The sequence below is a fragment of the Phasianus colchicus genome, chromosome 5 (genome assembly GCF_987193195.1).
Source record: "Phasianus colchicus chromosome 5, bPhaCol1.hap1.1, whole genome shotgun sequence".
Classification (NCBI taxonomy): domain Eukaryota; kingdom Metazoa; phylum Chordata; class Aves; order Galliformes; family Phasianidae; genus Phasianus; species Phasianus colchicus.
This window is the reverse complement of record NC_143440.1, coordinates 7,062,438-7,084,292: the sequence shown is the minus strand read 5'-3', so window position 1 is coordinate 7,084,292 and position 21,855 is coordinate 7,062,438. Positions and strand designations below refer to the sequence as shown.

The 21,855-nt window shown below is 45.6% G+C and overlaps 1 protein-coding gene across 1 annotated transcript; it reads left to right on the top strand.

Moving 5' to 3' along the window:
• The first annotated feature begins 21 nt into the window (after nucleotides 1-21).
• Nucleotides 22-15,547, top strand: IVD (isovaleryl-CoA dehydrogenase). The gene is made up of 12 exons (XM_031607292.2): nucleotides 22-188; nucleotides 2,865-2,954; nucleotides 5,673-5,724; nucleotides 7,507-7,676; nucleotides 8,049-8,142; nucleotides 8,570-8,706; nucleotides 9,411-9,507; nucleotides 12,086-12,179; nucleotides 12,848-12,929; nucleotides 13,190-13,294; nucleotides 14,152-14,224; nucleotides 14,334-15,547. The coding sequence occupies exons 1-12, from the start codon at nucleotides 48-50 to the stop codon at nucleotides 14,465-14,467; spliced, it is 1,269 nt and encodes a 422-aa protein (XP_031463152.1). The 5' UTR covers nucleotides 22-47; the 3' UTR covers nucleotides 14,468-15,547.
• The last annotated feature ends 6,308 nt before the right edge of the window (nucleotides 15,548-21,855 follow it).

The window sequence follows — 21,855 nt, the reverse complement described above, 5'->3', positions numbered from 1 at the left end:
CCCGGGACAGGGCCGCGCCTGCGCGCCGGGACCGGCCCGGGGCAGCCATGGCGGCGGCGGTGCTCGGCAGAGCCGCTCTCTTCTCGGCGCTGCGCGGGGCCAGGCAGCGCCAAGCCTTGCTGCGGCGGGGCTGCGCGGGGCTGGTGGTGGACGACACGGTGAATGGGCTGAGCGACGAGCAGCGGCAGGTAGGCGCTGTCCCGGCTCTGCGCCCTCGCGCTGTCCGTGGGCCCGACGCGGCGCGGAGGCGCGCCTTCCCGTGGGGGGGAGGGAGGTGTGTCGGGGTGGAGGGCGCCGATTGGCTGAGGCTGCGAGGAGCTGGCCAATCCACGCGTGAGCGCTGCTGGCACGTGTCCGCCGTGCCCCGCGGGGAGGTTGTCCGGGAGCTGTGCGAGATGCGTGGCGCAGCCCGCGGGCTGCGTTTTTAGTTAAACGAGTCTGCTGCACTCAGATTGAGCTGATTTGATCAGAAGTGCAATCATGAAAGAAATTGGATCCTCCAGCGCTCTCAAATGGCTCTCTTGGCCAATGGGGGACCTAAAACTTTAGTATGTTCGTTCTTAGCTTTACAGCCTTGCATTCGCATCAGCATAGTATGCTGGATGTGTGCGAGGCCTTTGAGGTGGTCCCACACCACATCCTTGCTTCTGAATTGGAGCAATATGAATCCAAAGAGTGGACTAGTTGGTGGATGAAGAATAGGTTGAAAGGTCGCAGCTGGAGGGTTGTGGTCAATGACTCAAGGTCCAGGTGGAGGATGGTGATGAGTGGTGACCCCCAGTGATCTCTCCTGGGGCTGGTGCTCTTTAACATCTTTATCAACGACATATGTGATGAGATCAAGTACACCTTCAGCAAGTTTGTGGATGACACCAAGCTGTGTGGTGCAGTTGATACAACAGAAGGAAAAGGTGCCATCCAGTGTCTTCCAGTACTAAAAGGAAGGTTACAAACAAGAAGAAAATCATCCTTTTATTTGGGTAGATAGTGAAGGGATGAGAGGGAATGGCTTTAGGAAAAGAAAGATTTAGATTAGATGTCAGAGGGAAGTTTCTCACTTGGAGTGGTGAGGTACTGGAATGGGCTGCCCAAAGAAGCTGTGAATGTCCCATCCGTGGAGGTGTTCAAGGCCAGGTTGGATGGGGTCTGGGCAACCTGCTCTAGTACCTGATTTAGTGGTTGGCAGCCCTTCCTGCGGCAGCAGGTTTGGAACTTGATGATCTTTGAGTTTCCTTCCAACCCAAACCATTCTATATTCTGCTATTCTCACTTGCCCCAAGGTAGTGGCAGTATCTTAAAAGGGTTAGTCCAGACCAATGAAACTTTCCTCTGTGCTTCTCAGGTCTGGAGCTGGGTTGGAAGGGACCTCAAAGCCTCCTCAGCCCTTCCTGCCCTGCTGTGGGCGGGTTACCACACAGCAGACTGGGTTGACACACAGCAGATCAGGTTGCCTATGGCCCCATGCAGGCTGCTGTTGGTTACCTCCAGGTATGGAGCACCCAAAGCTTCTGTGGGCAGAGAAGTGGTACTGCAATAGTACTACCATTTTGTTTACCTGTTTGGTTTTTGTGATTTATATCTTTATCAACTTGATGTTTCAGTGTGTTCAGCAGGTATAAAAAGGTGAAAGTAGTCTTGTAACTTGTGTGTCTCTTACAGAAAAGCTAGGTAAAGACCATAAATAGATCTTTGGTAATGTTGGTTAATCTATGCATTAAAAGCACTTGACACTGTTATATAAGCTGTTTTAAAGTGTTTGAGATGCCTGTCAGAAAACATCCTCCAGTCTCTGATGATTAAAGTATATTTTGGATGTGTTTAAACTTTCTTCTTTGTCCAATTTTTATGGTCAAGTTTACTGCTGTCAACTCTGTCGTGATGGAAACGTTAAGGTTTAAAAAAAGGAAAAATGAGGAAAAAAAAAAAAAAAGTCTACCAGAGAGGGATAAACTTGTTTGGTGGTACTGGAATCCAGGATCTGGGTAGTCATGGCAACTAACATATCTTTTTAATTTGAAACAAGGGAGAAAGGCAGAGCAGACTAGGCAGATTTTGCTTTGCTGCATCTGTCCCTTCTAAATGTTTTGGTTAAACAGCAGAAGGTTCCTTCGCTGACATTAATGTAAGGGAATAAAGAACCAAGAGTTAAGACTGGATTTTTAAGCTCTACTGTAACATCTTTTTTTTAAAGTTGTCTTATTGTAAATACTTAAAGTACTGATTAAGTTTGTTTGGAATACATACAGACTTCTGCAAAATGCATGTAAGTAAATGAATCTTAAAATTTGGGAGAATACTCTAAATTGATTTTATTTCAACACTTAGAACAAGTAGCATACCTGATTCAGTGACATTTTTCTCCTATGGAAGATATCAGGATAGATAATATAGTCCCAGCCTGATAAGCCAGAGTTGTTATTTAACACGTGTTCTTACTGCAGACGTGCTCATAAAATTAAATGAAACGCTAAGCAAGTACTCAAGGAGGATAATGAATCATAAGCTCTGCTTGCCAACTTTGAAAGTTTCCTAAAACGTCCCCTGGAGTTCTGGTGCAGGCAGTAGTTCAGTAGCATGTGTCTCTCTCATGTGTCATTTTAGGTTGGATGTCAAGGGGAACTTCAGTTCCCTCTTGAGAACTTAAGAGAAGGACTTCTGTCAAATCCACTCTTCAGAAAGCTCAGGGCCTTTTGTGTGGTATTTCAGCTAATAACCTGAATATAAGCATTTCTTTATGCTTTTGTGTTTGTGGGTTTGTGATCATAGAATTACCCAGTGGTGGATGCTGGGAGTATCCCAGGGAAGGAGATGATGATATATTGATGGAGTGTAACACATGCATTTCTCCTCACTTCTTTTCCCAGCTTAGACAGACCATGACAAAGTTCTGTCAAGAGCATTTGGCTCCAAAGGCCCAACAAATTGACCAGGAGAATGAATTCAAAGGCATGCGGGTAAGTATTTGATGTGTGCCTGTGAAATAGATGGTAGTCTGTACTTTGATCTGTATGTAAGTTCAGACAAAGACCCGGTTTGCACCACAGGAAGATATGCATCAACTTTTCAGACTTGAAAGGAACAGAGGAAAAAAAAAAAAGTTTTTTGATTTCCTGTTTCTTCTTTTGATAACTTTGAACAACCTGGGGAAGAACTGAGCCAGCATCTAATTTAAAAAAAAAAAAAAAAAAAAGAGGTGGATTGATCATGGTCTTGTTTAGATTTTCATTGTGGCATTTGTACCTGGCTCTCTTCAAAGACTCCTCCTCTGATGTGTGCTTTTCACTCTCCCTGCTAGGGCTCATTTTGTGCACAACTCTTTCTTGGATATCTGAGTCTCCTCTCCGTTTTGCTTTGGAAATGTTGTGGGCAAATGCAGGAAACATAGAGCTGTTTGACTGTTGAGCTGGAAGTTTTCTTCCTAACAGAAGCAACAAACTGTGTGCAAATAGGGAGGTTTGATTGATGAAAATGAGAGCTCTCACTATTGGTTTTCATAAACTCCACAAGACTTAAGACACTCATAACATCTGCTAGGATCTTTCAGAACTCTGATGTTGATATTTTCAGGGATATATGTGTAGCTTTGAAGTTAACTATATAGGTTTAGTCTGGCGCACCAGATGTCATCCAGTGCTATTGAATAATACCTTTTGAAGTGTCTTGGGGCTATTCATAGATAACAAGCATTTACCTGCACGTCCGTTGTACAACGGAGGAGAGCCCACAGTCTGAAGTGACAGTAGATTTTGTACCTACTGCATTTATTCATGACTTCCCTTTTCCTCTGTGATGCTTTGTGCGAGGCACAGCTGATGTGTATGTTGTGTGTCAGCTGCCAATTCTGTGTCTTGCAGAATCATCTAGGCTGGAAAAGGTCTTCAAGACCACCGTGTCCAACTGTCAACCTGACCTATCAAGGCCACGTTACTGAGTCATGTCCCTTAGTACCACATCCATCATGCATTTCTTACAGTCTTCTAGGGATGGGGATTTCACCGGTTCCCTGAGCAGCCCTCTCTTGCTCTACCACTCTCTCCTTGAATGATTTTTTTTCTAATATCCAGTCTGAACCTCCTGTGGTGTGACTTCAGACTGTTGGTCAGTGGAACTGACTTCTAGTTTTGTTAGCATAAAAATACTGAAACTGATGAATTCAGAGAGTCAAAGAATGGTTTGGGTTGGAAGGGACCTGAACTGTTCCATGATTCTAGTGGGATTCTATGATTAGTGAATTTATTTATCTTCTATTGTTCTCATTTGAAAGCATATCTGAAAGTATTCAGTATCTGAAAGAGTGTCTGAAAGTATTTCTGTTCTACAATAAAAAGGGCGATGGCTGTTCTTGCTGTGCTGACAGCAGTGTTGTTGCTACCAGGGGTGCTTGTGAGAAAGATGGGAAGGTGCCTTCATCTTAAAGAGGGGGCTAAAAGAAAGAAGGGGACAGACTCTTTAGAGGGGTCTGTTTTGATAGAACAAGGGAAAACAGTTTCAAACTAAAGGAGGGGAGATCTATACTGGATATAAGAAAAATGTTTTTTATGATAAGGATAGCGAGGCACTGGCACAGGTTGTCCAGAGAGGTGATGGAAGCCCCATTCTTGGAGACATGCAAGGTCAGGCTGGATGGTGCTCTGAGCACCTGATGGAGCTGTAGGTGACCCTACTCATTGCAGGGGCGTTGAACTAGATGGCCTTTAAAGGTCCCTTCCAGTGCTAACAATTCTGTGTTTAGAACGGTTCAGATCATGTGGCTACAGAGCAGCAGTTCCTTTGCAGTGGTCTTGTTGGAAGGAGAAATCTGGGAAATGGGCAAAGGAAGGTCAGGGAATACAGCCCATACTCTAGCAGATGAGCTTTGTAGGGTGCGTGTCCAGCAATACACAACAACTTTATCCAGTTCCCATGTGCATCAAATATCCTGGCCAGCCCAAAAACACTGAAGTTTATGTACTTGAGTGGCCCTTATGAAGATAAAGGACCTGAATCTCCAAGTCCAAAGTGCTCACCAGATGGCCGGCTCTTATAACTCTTCCAGAACCTTTGCCTGCCTCAGTAGTTGTTTTTCCTGCCTCAGCTTTAACACTTCCTTCAAAGAGATTTCAAAGAAGGAAGTTTCCTTGGCTTTCCATACCACTTTCTGTTTTACTGAAAGTCTTAAACTGCTCAGCGATTGCAACTCTTCTCAGAGTTTTCCAGAGTCTCGCTTGTGGATAACTTATGCTATCTGCTATTTGCAGCAATCACAGGCTTATAGACCCGCACAGTGTGACAAGGTTGTATGAGGTAAAAGGCAAATATAAATTTAAATCCTAACGTCTTAAATTATCTTTAGCTAGATACAGCATAAGAAGATCTAAAAGTGCAGTTTTTGAAGTTAATAGGAGGCTTAAATTCATCTAAATTCTTAAATTGGGCACGTATTAAATCTTAGAACCCGTCTGCCTCAAATTAAATTTAGGTTTATGAGTTACCTTCCTTCAGTCAACAGATTGTAGCATAACTAATGTCCTTAAGGCTGTGTGGGTTCTTAGTCTGAAGGGTGAAGCTGCTGCTGCAGGAGGAACTGGTACTGATGTGCTTATCTCTGAGGTCTCACACCAACAAGGTAAATCCGTTTGTCCAGGGAGCTACTTCTCTTCCCACTGGCCTGACTGCTTCTTCTGTGTTTGTAGGAGTTCTGGAAGAAACTTGGGGAACTGGGAGTTCTGGGGATCACGGCTCCTGGTAAGTCCATTCCCACCATCTGTTGGCTGATGCTTCACACAAAAGAATCACGGAATCATAGAATGGCCTGCATTGAAAAGGACCACAATGATCATGTTGTTCCAACCCCCCTGCTATGTGCAGGGTTGCCAACCAGCAGACCAGGCTGCCCAGAGCCACATCCAGCCTGGCCTTGAATGCCTGCAGGGATGGGGCATCCACAGCCTCCTTGGGCAACCTGTTCGAGTGAAGAAACCACTTAAATGTGGCCTTTCTAGTTCATGCATCCTTGTTTGTGATGCAGTGGCTGTTTTTGGCCAGAAGCTCCTGTTTTCATGTTTTATGAAACCGGGCGCTTTCCTTATCCTTCTGCATCAAGTTGGTTCAGAAGACTTCTGGACAGCTACAAAATGGCTTTTACAGTTAAAAATGACTGCTCAGAAATGGTTTTTTTCTAGCTATAACATGTGCAACTTGAGTATGTTGCTTCCATTTGCTGTAAATTTTGAGCTACGGGTAAAAGTATCCCAGAGCAAACAACCAGCTCTAATCAGAGAAGTTGCAGGATATAAAAGACATTGTGGAAACCTGTGATTGCTAATGGAGAACACAGAACTTTAAAAAAAAAAAAAAAAAAAAATTGGGTAAACTTCCTCAGCCTTACCCAGGTTAGCTGAAAAGTGTTCTGATTAATGTTATTGAGGCACACAGTGTGATGAGGAGAAGTCTTAGTGTAGAAAAGCAGCTTGGGGCCTTTATTTCACCTTCATGAAGTCTGTTTCTGCATGTGTGTGTGCAAAGGCTTCTGCAGAAGCAAGCTGAACAGCAGTATCTTGAAATAATGCCTCTGCACTTCTTTCAGTGGCGCTGAATCTGGAAGTCTCTTCCTGCTCTCTCTTTACTCTTCCCAATTTACTGCTGCTCCTGTTTTTTCTCACTCTTACCTTCTTTATTCTTTGATGTTGTGCCTGAGGCTTGCAGCAGTTTCCCACACTATAAATAAGCCATCCCCTCATGAGTGCTGTCTGTTTTGATTCCCTCTGAGATTCGCCTCTAAAACCTTTCTGATCCAAACGTTCCGTTTCTGATTGTGTTGCTGTGTGTGCTTTCTCTAATGGCACTGGTTTTGCTGTAGGAGGTAGAGTTAGGATGTGACAGTAATACACTTCTTTTTGGGGGCAGTAACACCCAACCCATTGTAGCAGCACTTTAGGAACAAGTAGAAAATCTTCTGTTTTAGCATATGTCAGAAAAGGATAAAGCCATCTTTCAGAATATTGAGGGTAAAAACCCAAACTCTGATTGGGGTGATTTCAAAGGGTGAAGTGGCCCTGCAGGTAAAGACAGGAGTCAGAGTGAGTGACATGGGAGAAAGGCTGCATCTAAAGCCAGTGGCTGTTGTGTGAACTCATGGCAGCTCTTGCTGGTCTTGCTGCTTGCTTCCAGCATTCATGCTGAGGGCACATCGCTTCCCTGACTGGTGCGTGTTGTTTATGTCCTCTTGTTATGGTTCTTCTCTTATGAGTACAATCATTTGCTCCTTGCCTGTAAAACAAATCTTTTACTTTTGGTTGTGACTGCATTTGTGTGTATGCAAATGTGTGTCACTTTCTTTAAGATGAGAAAACTGAATTTCAGAGAGGATGGGGAAAGCCAGAAGTGCTCAGCCCAGAGACGGTGCCGATCAAACCCAAGAGCTCTCCTGTAACTGTCTCAGATCTTATTCAAGACTGAGCCCAACCCTGGGATCTCATGCATACGTGATGTACTCTGTGGTGGTTCATGTGAGCTTTTTCTTCTCAGTGGAATATGGTGGATCTGCTCTGGGCTATCTGGACCACGTGCTGGTGATGGAGGAAGTTTCCCGCGCATCAGCAGCTGTTGGGCTTAGTTATGGAGCCCACTCGAACCTCTGTATCAACCAGCTGGTGCGGAATGGCAACGAAGCCCAGAAAGAGAAGTACTTGCCCAAGGTATGATGGTGGGAAGTGGCAGGATAGGGGCTTTTTTTTCCTTTTTTCTTTCTTTCTTTTTGTTTTGATTCCTCAAATGAGCCTTGTGCAGTGTGGTGATATGTGACTCCAAGTTGTCCTCATTGCAGCTCAGGTGTATTCTAATGCCCTCATTCACTGGCTTTCAATATGGGTAGTGCAATCACTTTAATTACTTGCCATGAAACAAGTTGAGTAAGAACCAAGTTCTTAGTGGTACTTCATTAACTAAAATTGAGTATATCACTGAGACTGATGTTGAAATGCACTGATTGACTGAATTAGTTTGAATAAGGATGAGACGTAATGTCCTTAAGTTGTGCCAGAGGTGGTTCTTCTGTTTCTCTTTTCCAGCTCATTAGTGGGGAGCACATTGGGGCCTTAGCAATGAGCGAGCCCAATGCTGGGTCTGATGTTGTGTCCATGAAGCTGAAGGCAGACAAGAAAGGTAAAGCTTGTCATGAGCTTCCAGCATAAATATCTCCTGTAGACTGAAGCTAACCTCCCTAATGCCATTCGGCATTTCTCAGGCCACGTTGGCAGCCTTGTGCTTCCTCCCAGAGTAATCAATGCATAATAACACAAGGTAGTGAAGACACGGGGTGGGTGGTTGAAGATCCCAAATAGACTTCTGATTATGGTGGTGGAGGATGATGATGTGATGGAACCAGTGCTAGGAGCCTTAGTTTGTCACGCATTCATTATGCTGTCTTTGGACTCTGGAAATGAAGGTGATGAGTTTTCTTGATTTTGGGGAAGGATACGTGCATGTTGTTCATGGGGATCTTAAAGATCACCCTTGAAATAAATGGGGTGGGGATGTAAGTGTTGGTTTATCTATTACAAACTAACGGACTGCAGCTCTGTGCTTCCAGGGGACTATTATGTCTTGAATGGGAACAAATTTTGGATCACCAATGGGCCAGATGCAGATGTTCTCATCGTTTATGCTAAAACTGACCTTAATGCTGTTCCAGCCTCCCAAGGGATAACTGCTTTCATTGTGGAGAAGGTAGGTTTCAGTTACTGTTTAATAATTCTCACAATTCTATCTTGGTGTGCTTTTAAAGTTACCTTCTTCATTCTAAGTTGGTTTGCTTAGAAACCAACTCAGTAACCTGTCAATCCCTTGCTCAAAGACAAACTATTCCCTGCCTGAACCTTATAAACCCATGAGATTTGTCCTCTGCCCCATTGATGTGACATATTGCACTGGCAGCTGGGAGCTCTGGATTTGGGCATGCAGGCACACAGTCTTTTGGACTAGAGATATGGAGAGAAAGGACAAGATCTGTGTAAAGAAGGACTTGCTTGTTGCCCAAAATTGTCAGAGGTGTTGGAGGCTCTATAAATATCCTATCTGTTTTCTATTCTTGCCTTCTTTTTAATACCAAGATGCTGAAATAACATTATTCATTTTTCTCCCTTTTTCTTTTGCTGCCCTTTTTGAATCCTATAGCAACCCGAACACTCAAGCAAAAATCATCAGAATCCTTTGGATAGAGAGCCCTTGGGGAACAGGAATCTGGAGTTTTTCTTCCCTTTTAGTTAACTGAGATTACACTCTGCACATCTTCCTTCCCATGAGGAAGCTCTAATAAAATAAACTCCCAGAGATCAGTAAACTTTCTGATGGACTTACTTGATGGAGCGATTAGCATAGTTCTGTCACTGTCAGTGCTTGTAATCCTTAGTTTTGATGTCTTGGCTTTGCAGGGAATGCCAGGCTTTAGCACGGCACAGAAGCTTGATAAGCTGGGAATGAGAGGGTCTAACACCTGTGAATTGATCTTTGAGGACTGTAAGATCCCTGGTGAGTTGGTTCCAAATTGTGCCAGTATGCATGTGGGGCGCTGCACTCTCTTCTTGCTTAGGTAAATCAATTCACTGATTGCATGCATGCTCAGACTGTGATCCAGAGGGCTTTGTGGATGGCTCCCTCCTCTTAAGCAGCCTCACAAGAGAGCTGGTGACGTTGGGAAGTTGCAGTCTGATGGATTCCATGAGTGAACACATCCTGTGTTGGATCGCTCCCACTTCTCCCTCAGGGACTTGACTCGTAAACAAAACCTGTATGAGGCTTCCAGAGAAACTTCTGATTGCCGCTGCTAGAGCTTCCCGTCTGATAAGTAGGAGAACTTGTCTTAAAGTTTCATTTCACCAAAATCACAGAAGACCACATGAGAGAGACTTCTGCTTTGCTTATAACAATTCTAATGGTGTCTAGTCCTTAAAGAAAAAACATCCTTTCCATCACTAATATAACAGGGGCAACTGTAGTGGCTGGTTTTGTTACTCCACTGGCTGTTTTGTTGGATTTTTTTTTCTTATAGAAAGTTCACAGTCACTATACAGCAAGTAGAGGAGATCCCTTATCTGCACTCCTGCAACTCCTAATTGCATATCTGCAGAGGAAGCAGCTCCACTGCTCCCCATACAGCAGCAACAGCTGCTTTCAGAATGTGGAAGTTTCAGCTGAAATCTGACTTGACCAGACCCCTGCAGTCTGAGATCAGAAAAGGGCAGTACCCAAGACTTCAGATGATCATCTGGGTAATCATCTGTGCAGTACAGTGTGTTCTCATGGTAACAAGATTTCAATTTTCTGATAACTTGGAGAAACACATCACTGCACCGTTGAAAGTTAACACCCTTTGCACTCTGGCCACTAAAGCTACTTCTGATCTTCTTTCTACCTTGGAAGCTGAACTGGTTTGATGTTGTTTCATATGTCTGCAGAATCTTTGTCTCAGATGTCTTCCTCTAGCACTGCAGTTCCATCTGCTTTAAAGCATATGGGTTTCATTGTCAGCCATGCTCCACTGAGTGTTTTTTTCTCATACTGAGTGTTGTCTCTGAGTTCATTTGGTCATATTGATTTGGTAAAAGTTGCATCAGAACCTCAGCATTTCTTTGTGATGTGCAGCCAGCAAACTTGCCCTTCCTTGTGCAATCAGCACGTCTCTCAGCTCCCTGCATACCTATCCATCCCTTTTCCCTGGATGTATAGGAAAACATTCAGGATGTTTGGTCCTCTTTGTTTTTGTGGTGGTGGTGGTGTTTTTTTGTGTTTTTTTTTTTAAACTATAGAATGTCATTACTCCTAAACAGTTTTCTCATTTTACTATTACTGGTGTTGGAGTTTGTGCTCTGTTCTTCAAAGTAATGTTTGCTATTAGTGTTTCTCTTTGTTGTTTTGGGGGGAGTGGGAGGAAGGGGAATGTTGAGGTTTTTCTGAGGGCCAGGTTCATTCTTTCACTTTTAAGCTCCAGTATCATGTCTCTGTCCCTGGAGGGGTTGCGCTTCTCTGCACAGCACATCAACATGCTCTTCAACGAGAAGACAATGCAGTCCTTGGGCTGCTGTTACTGAAAGAGAGTATTTGCTCCACGAGTCCTGCCTCATTTTCACATTGCGTATTGCACCTCTCGGATCTCTTGTGATCAAAGCCTGAAGCACGTGTCAATTCCTCTTTATGGCATGATGAGTGAATAATCTCTGTCCATCTACAAAGCAGAGCTGATAGGCTTTAAGTTCTCCCCTGCCTGTAGGAGTACAACCTCACTGAGATGAACCTTTTGGTCCTCCATCTCTGTTGATATTTGCTAACATCAGTGCATTCTTTAGATTGTTCCACAAAGACATGGCTTTGAGCCTTTTTGCCAGCCCTTAATGTAATGTTCCTTTTTCTGTTCTGTTTTCACAGAAATAATACTTGTCTTTGAAATGTGTGTTTGTAACATGGAATGCTTTGTTCAGTCCCTCGCGTGGAAGGGGTGATAACAAGAATTCACATTTTCTAGTCCCAGAAGGCCAGTGTAGATCACCCCAGTGCATGCTAAGTGGTGAGCTTTGGCTGGTTGCCTGTGTAAGCTTTGATTCCTTTATTAGGAATGCTCAGTGAGGTGATCTAGGCATATCAGACTAGGATTCACATTCATTTCAAATCCCTCCTCAGCAGACATCAGATGGTAGCAGCTTTTGGTCACTGTCAGACTGGATTAGATACAAACTGATGAGATAGATAAGAGGGCTCCCATTTTGCCCTCCAAGGCTGTTAAATCTCCCATTCACACAAACACTACACTGAGAGGTCTCTGGAGTGCTCCTTGCTCTCTAGAACATGGATAGAGAATAACAGCAATTGTAGATGCTCCTTGTAACTCTTTACTGCCTTTTGCTTTTTGGCTTTGTTTGGATTAAGATGTTTCAGTGGTAGGGAGCGTATGCACCAAAACTCAGCCTATTTAGCTCATCCTGAATGTGTCTCAAGCCAGAAGGTAAGGTGAACATAAGTGAGGGTTTTAATCTTTTGCCCAGAGAACATAGACCCTCAGACAGTGGCTTATCTTAAGCTTGCACACGGGTAAATTATTTTTCTTTGATTGCAGCTGAAAATATCTTGGGGAAGCTGAGCAAAGGTGTCTACGTTCTGATGAGCGGGTTGGACCTGGAGAGGCTCGTGCTGTCTGGTGGGCCACTGGGGTAAGGGTTTGCCACCTTTCATAGTTTGTAAGACCAGAAAGATCACCTAGCCAGGTTGATGTCACCTCTCCATTCCTCATAGAAGCAATGCAAGAAGGAAAGCTTGGGAATCCCTGCCGTCCAGTCTAGCATGAGCAAGGTGGTTCCATGGACTTGCCATCCAGACCATGATTTTGGATATGGGGGTCTTGGCATAAACATTTTTTACCTTATAGTCCTTTTGTCTCCTTCCTTGTGCTCCTTTCTGCATTAAAACCCTCGTATGGACAGAGTATCATCTGCAAAGCAGAAAGAGGGTTTCTTACCATTCTTAATCTTGCGTATGCTTTTTTACAAAATTGGCTTACGCCCCTTTTGTTGGTCTTCTGGAGACAAGGCAGCACAAACTGTCCTAGCAGCAGGTGTAAGAAGGCTCTTCAACCCTCTCCTGAATTAAGAAAGTAAAACCCTACCATAAGATGTCCCAAATGAGCAACGTGTAGAGCACTATGGAGAAAACATGGGCTTTTGGAATTCATTCTTAGCATTGTTTGAGTGGAGCTGTAGGAAGACAGCACCATATCTTCTTAGGGAGGAAAACCTTTTTGCCTTAGACTGAGCTTCCAAGATTTAATCAGTATTTTAATTATTCTGTTGTCTTCTTTCCTGCCTGTCTGTGCTTTTCTCAGGCTCATGCAAGCTGTTCTTGACCATGCAATTCCATACCTACATGTAAGAGAAGCATTTGGACAGAGAATTGGCCACTTCCAGGTGAGATAGAAAAAGAATTGAGACTTTGTTTGTCTTTTTCTTCTTCTTAAAGAGAAGATGGGGCCCTCTGTGTTGGGAGGGCTTTTCATGGGGAATGTGGCCTGGAGTTATGACTGATTTTTGAGACCATGGGGAATGCATTGTATGAACCCAGCTGATGCCCAGAACTCGAGCTGAAAACAGTTTCCCCTCAATCCCTGTGGACTCACATTAAGTTTCAGTAGCTGCAACGTGTGTCTCTTTTCTTCTGCAACATGCAGCTTATGCAGGGCAAAATGGCTGATATGTACACCCGGCTGATGGCCTGTCGGCAGTATGTCTACAACGTGGCCAAAGCCTGTGACCAGGGCCACTTCAATGCAAAGGTGAGCTTGCAATTCCACGTGGGTTGTCTGACTTCTCTTCCTTCAATTGAATCATTAAATTTGGAAAAAAAACCCTCCAAGATCATCAAATCCAACTGTCAACCGTTACCACTGTGCCCACTGAACCATGTTCCTGAATAGAATCATGGAATCATTAAAGTTGAAAAAGACCTCCATGATCATCAAGTCCAACCACTAAATCTTGTCCCTTAGTGCCACATCTCCACATTTCTGAAAACCTCCAGGAATGGCAACTCCACTGCTTTGCTGGACAGCCTGGTTCCTCATCATGAGCAGTGTGGGTGTACTGGGGGTTAAAATGACTCAGAGTTCTCCAGAGTTTGTTTTCCCCTCCTTACCCCCACGACACAAGAAAAATAAACTGTACTTGTACAAGGGAACAGATGTAGCAGAATGGGTAGGTTTTATTGGAAGGCCAAACACAGTATCCTGCCTGCTGTAAGGGGCTATGGCAGTCATCCTGAGGTGTTGTCATTGACGCAACTGACCCATCACCGTGTGTCTGTCAGGGGAGAGAGTCAGGCATTTAGCAGAGCAGAGCCCTGCATCCCAAATCAAATCATGTTGGTCTCCAGGGGGTATGATGTCCATTTGTGAGGCAGAGCAGCTCCCCTGCTGCCCTGTATTTTCTACCTTCATGTAGTCTGACAAAAGTGACAGAAAGACGGTGTCAGCTTCTTGCTTGCAGAGGATGCATCCTGTGCCTTTGTGATGAAGTGGTTCAGGTTTGTTAGCAGATGCCTGTAGAGGAATGAAAAGGTCAGAGCAGCACAGATGGGGAAAAGGGCAGGTGACACCTTCCGTGCTTCTGTCACTATTTGCATCCCTTCTCGCAGGACTGTGCTGGAGTGATCCTCTTCTCAGCAGAGTGTGCTACCCAGGTGGCTCTGGATGGGATCCAGTGTCTCGGTAAGACACAGTCACTGCCAGCGTGTTACTCTGGGAGACTGCAGGAGCAGGTCTCTCAACCCCTGAAATGAGAGAAAACCCGTAACTTGTGCCTTGGTTCTGGTCGTAGGTGGAAACGGATACATCAACGACTACCCCATGGGGCGCTTCCTGCGTGATGCCAAGCTCTACGAGATTGGAGCCGGCACCAGTGAGGTGCGCAGGCTGGTCATTGGCAGGGCCTTCAATGCAGCCTTCAAGTAACCTCCAGCAGTGGAGGGGCAGCCCGCTGAGCACCACGAGGCCTTTCACATAGAGGTTGGAGCGCACAACTTTGTTCTTCCCGTGATTCCTGTCTTGACGCTTGTGAAGCCTGTCTGCTCCGTGATCAGATGAATCAGACTGCAGCATAGAAGGAAAATGTATTTGTTTTCTTCTTGTGACCAGCCTGATTCATCCCGTCTGTAAGCCATCCTAAATCTCAGAGCTGCCGAGCTGAGGTTCATCCACAGGACATATTGCAACCAAAGCAGCAGTCAGCATCGCTGGAACCAGGGGAAAGCCATTGCTTGGGTTCGACTCAGAAACTCGATCTAAAAAATGACTGTGGGAGTGATTTTAGTTCTCTTTTTAAAATGGTGTGCCATTAATAGCTAGCAGCTAGCATGCTGCCACTGGAAAGAGATTTCCCATTGAGATCTTCCAATGGGATGAATAACTTCTGTTTTGGGGAACGTGACACCAACCGCATTGTGGGGCAGCCATTTGGAATGCTTGAGCATTGTGGGTGCCCAACCAGTGTTTAAGGTGATGATTCTTAAAATTTCATTAAAATACCACATCTGTTTCTGTGCATACTTCCTTTCCTAGTCCTGCTGCTTCTCAAGATATTTCAGCACAGCCCAAAGCCTTTGCCTCCCTGTTGGACTGCCTCCTGCTGTGTTATTCATCCACCAGTGTTGCCATCCATCATTCCAGGAACAGTTAAAACGTCGGATCTGTATTGTGACATTCATGAATGAGGCAGACAGGGGGAGGCTGACTTTTGGAGTTGGGGTTATTTGTTTTTTTTTCTTGTTTTTTTTTTTCCTTTTCCTGAAGGCTGTTCTTTTGGCAAAAGCATGCATTCACGCTCTGCTGATGGTTGGCTGAAGAAGTTGGAGCGAGAGCAGCAGTATTTGTGGGTGTCCTCAGTGTATGTTACATAGAGCACATTGAAGTTTCGCCTTATTTAAGAGAATTCAAGGGTGAATCACGCTGAAAGCTTGGATGCTGTAAATACGACAAAAGAATGAATTAAACAGCTGCCATACAGGCAAACTCCCAGAAGTTTTAACATAAAGAATTTAAAGCTTTTTGTATTGTTATTTTTTTGCTTGTAGTCCATCTCTACTAGGTGCCAGTAGCTTAATAGTGAATTTTTAAATGCTACAGCTTGAAAAGCCTGAATTGGTCATCAAGCACGTAGGAACACTGCAGAGCTCACCTGCAGGTGCAGCTTCTCAGCCTCAGTAAAGCAGCAAATCTCATTCCCAAAGGTGGTGGGAAACTTGTATCATACCTGCATGTTCCTCAGCTCTTTAGTGTGGGGATGAATCACTACATGTTTCCTTGAAGGCTCTCAAAAGGGCATTGGAGCTGAATCATTGTGTTGTGATCTGTCTCCAGCCAGAGGAGCCTCCCCCAAAACAAAGGTCAGAGCCATGTCAGGGTGTTTAAAACAAAATAGCTGCAGGAGATACACAGGTTTTTAATCCTGCCTTCTATCATAGTAGAGGTCTATTTTTTTTATATGCAAACAATAAATAGCACCTTCACTTTCTAGGCTGATCAGCACCTTGGAGTTAAAGGCATCATGAATCAATGTCAAATGCATCATGGGGTGGGGCACAGGGAGGGACTCATAAATCCTGAGCAGGGTTCTGTTAACTGAATTTCCTATGCTGCCCTCTTTCCTAAGGTGTGGACTGCTTCAAAATGAGTGGTTATCGCTGTAGTACCAAAACAGAGCTCCTGGTATTCAAGGTTAAGGGCATTAGTTTGTGTGCAGTGTGATTAGATCAGCTTGTACTGGGCAGCCCTGTGGTCTTGGGGTGGTTCCCAGAAAGGTGTAGAGTTCAACTGCTGCTTGTTATGTTTATATATGTAGATGTATGGGTTTATTTATGTGTGTATGTGTTTATATACATAGTGATGCTTCTGGGTCATGCCTCAGGCCTCCTCTGGAGAGCAGCAGAGTTAACAGGGAAAACTGTGTGAGGGCTCAGTGTCTCTAGATCCACTCCTAAGGGTGTCTGCTGTGAATCTGCAATGGAAGTAGATGATGGCAGGGTCCATGCACTGCTGCACCTTGCCTGGTTCAGAAGATGCTTGCTCTATTGGCAGCTGGTTGGCTGCTCAGCAACAAGAATGGAGGGAGTGGAAGTTACTCCCAAAGGGAAAAGTAGAGTTGATTTTTTCATAAAACCACTAAGGTTGGAAAAGACCTCGGAGCTCACCAAGTCCAACCCCAACCCATTCCCATGGCCCTCGGTGCCACATCTCCACCGTTCTGGAACACCTCCAGGGATGGTGGCTCCACCCCCTCCCTGGGCAGCCTGTGCCAGTATGTGTGTGTGAGCACTCTTTCTGAGAAGAAATGTTTCCTAGTATACAACCTCATAGAGTGTAGCAATAGCAGCCTATGTAAAATGAGGTTGGGGGGGGGGGGGTGGAAGGAGGCAGAATCATAGTGAAGCTTCTCCTAGCTTATCAGGAATCTGCAGGCGCTTCCTGGGAAGGGCACAGTTGAAGGCAGAATGATGTTTGGGGTGCTGCCATAGTTTTCCTGAACAAGGAAAGCATTCCCTTCTGCAGCAGCTGGGTAGGTTTTGCAGATTCAGAGTTTATCGATTTCTGGAAAGAATTAAAACCATCCTGGTTTGTGTGCTGAAGCTGCTGGCTCTGGGGAACCAGCTCAGGTGATTAATTTTTTTGCTGTGTGCTCAGGGCTGCTCTGCAGCTCAGTCCCTGAGATTGCAGACCCAATAAAAGTGCAGCCCAAGCACCATGACCCAAAGGTAGACACCCCCCCAGCTGTGTCTGAGGCTCGTTCTCCTGCATGCGTGCAGCAGGGGATGCAGTTTGAGCCTGTTGGGCTGCTCCTCGGTGCTCGTGGCAACGAGGACGGGGGTAAATGATGTTTCCCTCCTGGGCTGGGTGTCGCTGTGCAATTTCAGTACAAGATAATGCATCGTGAAAGTGCAGAAGTTCTCGCTTCCACCCTCCGGAGGGGATGTACTGAGGCCAAGCTCTGTGATGCTGCTCCATCTATGTGTATAGTGCCTCCCTCGGGCATGAAGCCCCATTAAAAATCTCTCTGCATTCAGAGCTTTCACTTTGCTTGTGGTTTAGGGCTGGTGACGGAGCTGCTGAGTCACCTCCTTGTTCTGTGCGCTGAGCTCTGCCCTTTGCACGCTCTCGCTGCCCCGTAGGCAGGCAGGGAGATGACACAGTCCCACACCCTCTGTCCATGCTGGAAATGGGGAAGGTGCTCAGCTGGGGGGTGCCACGCAAAGCAGCTGCCCCATAGGACGCTGCACAGCTGTGCTGAGCTCCCCTTGCCCACTTCTGGGCAGGAAGATTAGGAAGAGATTTCCTCCCCCCACATATAAAAGAATTCACAACTGTGAAGGAGAGACAAAAACATTCTCGAGCCCAGAGGACAATATTGAGCCAAGTGGGGGGAACAGGGATTACTGCAGCGAAGCCTGGGGTCGCACCGCTTGCACCTGCTGTTGGCTGAGAGGCAGAACACCGAGCAGCTGATGGCCAGGCCCAGTTGTCAGCATGAATGGAGGGTGTGGGGATGAAAAATATATAGAAAAATAAAAAGCCTCTGCTCAGTGCTCTCTCCAGAAAAAATCCACATGTCTGTCTGTGTTTCTGTCCTTCAGGGCTGCATGGGCAATGATGCTGCAGGAGCTTGGTGCTGCCAGCTATGCCTGCACCTCTGGGCCAAGTGTTCCCACAGATCCGTGTTTCCAGTGCTGCTCCTGCTCAGACCAGTGAGGGTTGGCAGCAATGCAGCTGAGCTGGCAAACAGAATTGTCCCCATGCAAGGGGTTTTTGTTTCTCCCAAGGAGGCAGCTGCTGCCACAGCTTGTGGGCACACATCTTCCTTTCCACTGACTCAGCACAATTTGGACAACTGTCTCTCACCAGTCACAGCAAAGTCTCCCTGCAGCTTTGCACTTGACTGCTTCTCTTAGAATCACAAAGTCATAGAATGGTTGGATTAGAAGGGACCTGAAAGCCCCCCCAGTCCTAAACCCTTCTGTGAGCTGGTTGCCCCCCACCAGATCAGACTGCCCAGAGCCTCATCTAGCCTGGCCTTGGGCCCCTCCAGGGGCACCTCTGTCTTATCTCCATACATCTGTTTCCTTTGTCACAGCATTGAGACACTGCTACCTTGGTACCCACAGGATGAAGATGAACATCCTTGAGGGGCAGCACTGCTGTTTGAACATCCAGAGAGACAACCCCATCGATCCAGAATGAGATGATTCCTCATTCGACTCCTGTTCTTTGCTTTGTTCCCTCTTGCCAGCTTGGTGCTGCTGGATCTGGATTTGGGATCCAGCCAGTGATTCTCCTTATGCCTTTCTCCGAGAAATTAAAAAGCTCTTTAACATTCTATACATTGCAGTCAGTGCTCTGGGCTCTGAAGGATGACCTGCACAAGTTACAAGAAGCAAAGCTTCTTCCCCAAATCATCTCTGTGCCTCCTCTCTGCAGCTCACCTCTTCCCTGACATTCGTTCCAGGCATCAGGCTTCCCAAGCACAAGGTCAGCCCCACACAGTCTGGTTGAGCCCCTCTGCTTCCCTTTCCAGTTTCTTGATACATGACTCTTCAAAAGGGTAGAATCCACTTTATTTTGGGATGGTATCATGGGAAAGAAGAAATTCTCCACTCCAATAAAAGGGTCTGCATGTGGATGCAGACAACAGCTTCTCCTGGATCTGCCCCAAAGGGCTGAGGAGGAACTGCACGCCATCATTAGGCTTTAATTGCTGCCTCTCTCCTTCTGACTGCCTGAAGAGCAAATCTCAGATGATCCCACTGGACGACGTCATTTAAATCAATTCTCTTGCCATCGAATCCCATCCTTCCTTCCCTGCTCTCCCCATGATTTATTCATCCAGGGCTGCACTTAAATGTCTGCTCCAGTGCCATTTGAGGGTGGCAGAGCATTAGCTTTAAAATTTTATGAAATGTCGGGCAGGTGGCAAAATTAGAAATTAAGGATAGCGATCAGAGAGAAGAAGGGCTGATGGGCAGATCTTGTCTGTGGTCAATGGGCTGTGCTTTTTTTTGGCTCTATTTAGATAAAGAGCCAACAGTGTGCTCTTGCAGCCTAGAAGGCAAACTGTATCCTAGATTGCATCAAGTGTGATCAGCAGGTTGGGGGAGGTGATTCTGCACCTCCGGTCTGCTCTTGTGAGACCCCACCTGGAGTACTGCATCCAGTTCTGGGGCTCCCAACACAAGAAGGACCTCATGATGTTGGAGCGGGTCCAGAGGAAGGCCATGAAGATGATCAGAGGACTGAAGCACCTCCCCTATGAGGACAGCCTGAGGGAGCTGGGACTATTCAGCCTGGAAAAGTGAAGGCTCCAGACAAACCTTATAGTGGCCTGCCAGTACCTGAATGCTACAGAAAACTGGGGAGGGACTTTTTATGAGAGCAGGTAAGGACAGGACAAGGGGAAAATGGCTTTAAACTGGAAGAGGGTAGATTTAGGCTAAATGTTAGGAAGACACTCTTTACTGTGAGGGGGGTGAAACACTGGAACAGGTTGCCCAATGAGGTTGTGGATGCCCCCTCCCTGGAAGTATTCAAAACCAGACTGGATGGGGCTGTGAGCAACCTGGTCTAGATGGAGGTGTCCCTGTCTATAGCAGGGGGGTTGGAACTAGATGATGTTAAAAGTCCCTTCCAATCCTTTCTTTGATTCTATTGATTTAATGACTTTCAGGTGTTCAATTTTCTTATTTTCCCCATTTCTGAGCAGAGCTGGAGGGAGGGTTGAGAAAAATCTTCATATCCTTGCTTCACGCAGGGGGATGCTGAGTGTTCTGTGCTCTCTCATCCTTAGGTTAGGTTGTTTTGTAATTAAAAGTTTTCTGTGAAGAGATGATTTTCAGTGTGTGATGTGCCAGCCAACCCCATACTGGTGAAGGAGATGCCTTTTATGAATTTGGCACCAAAACAGGAATATCAGCTTTTAATCCAAATCCCCATCCCAGCTACATTAGTGGGAAGAAGTAGTCCATGTTGGGGATGTCTCTTGTCTATGTCTTAGCCCCAGAAGCAGAGCCAGTGCTGCTGGAGCCCACATAGACTGGAAACCCCACACTGCAGCAACCCCATCCCCTCCAGCACTGCAACGCCCATTTCTCCTGTGAGCACTTCAAAAACTGAACTATAATTTCAAGTCTCTCTATGCGTTTTCTTATCTCTCCTCAGAGCTACAGCCCTCTTCAGAACCTGTCTGTGATACATTTCTCTGTGTTTATAGCTAATGAGCAGAGCTTTGGAAAGAAAATATTTGCTTTAGGAATTCCTCTTTGGAGCTATTAAAGCTGTGATCCAGCGCATAGCTGGGGCTGGCCAAGGAGGAAGGCAGCCGATTAAAGGGGATTTGGCAGTGGGTGTACAATGCCCTTGGGTCTGGTGGTGTTGATGCTAAAGGATCTGGCAATTTCTGACCCGCTGGTAGTAAGGAGAGGAGAAGGATAGATCAAGCCCTACAGCTTTTCCCAAATGTAAATAACCTAAGGGCATGATAAAGTGCTCTGTGTTTCTGTGATCCTACCCAAGCAACCAGCCACTGTGGGCTGTCCAGGGCCTTTGTTGCTCAAGAACAGCAAGAGGCACGATTGAGATGAGATGAGAAGAATAGGACAAGATGCTTCTGTGAGGCTCTCCCACCTACAGGTCCAGGAATGCTGAAAAGGTGCATCCAGAAAAGTCAAGTTTCTTCTCCTTTAGTTAAAGGGCGGCTGTTGGGTTGGAATATTTTTTTTTAATATTTTCAGTGAGTGACAGAAAAGAAGGGCTGTTTTCAGAACTGACTTTCTTTGCTTGCAACTTCATTGCTTTTAAGCTGTTTTATTCCCCCAGGTTTGAAGGAGGCTGTGGTCAGCAGCAGTTTCATTGCATGTTTGAGCTTTAAAAATTCACCTGACTCTGAATCTCCCCGTGCAAATCTAAATTTTATGCCATTAATGACAGCTTTTAGCAAGTTTTCCACCAATGAGCTCAGGAAGAACCCTGGTGCTGTGCAAGATAATTTGTAACTTGCTAATTGTCAGAGCACAGTGTTCACACATGGGAAAGCTCTGAGCACCTGCATGCACAGGGGCACAGCATCGCTCAGTCCGTTACACTGCAAGCATTCCCATAGCAACAGCCAGTGCAGCTGCAAATGGGAATTATGACTTTGTTCCATGTTCTGACACAAGGAAAGCTGGGCTTTGCAGGATCAGGCAGGTCCCAGTTCAAACATCCAGGAGAACACTGCACGGAATAATGAATTGTAATAGCAGAATGAATGGCTTTGGATATAAGACTGTAACCTAATTACTCACCTTGCTTAAACTTAGTAG

Excerpts from the sequence above, each read along its gene's own strand:
- IVD (XM_031607292.2), top strand. The coding sequence starts at position 48 with ATGGCGGCGGCGGTGCTCGGCAGAGCCGCTCTCTTCTCGGCGCTGCGC. Across the intron at positions 9,508-12,085 it reads TGAGGACTGTAAGATCCCTG|CTGAAAATATCTTGGGGAAG; the intron begins GTGAGTTGGTTC and ends CTTTGATTGCAG. Across the intron at positions 12,930-13,189 it reads AGAGAATTGGCCACTTCCAG|CTTATGCAGGGCAAAATGGC; the intron begins GTGAGATAGAAA and ends TGCAACATGCAG.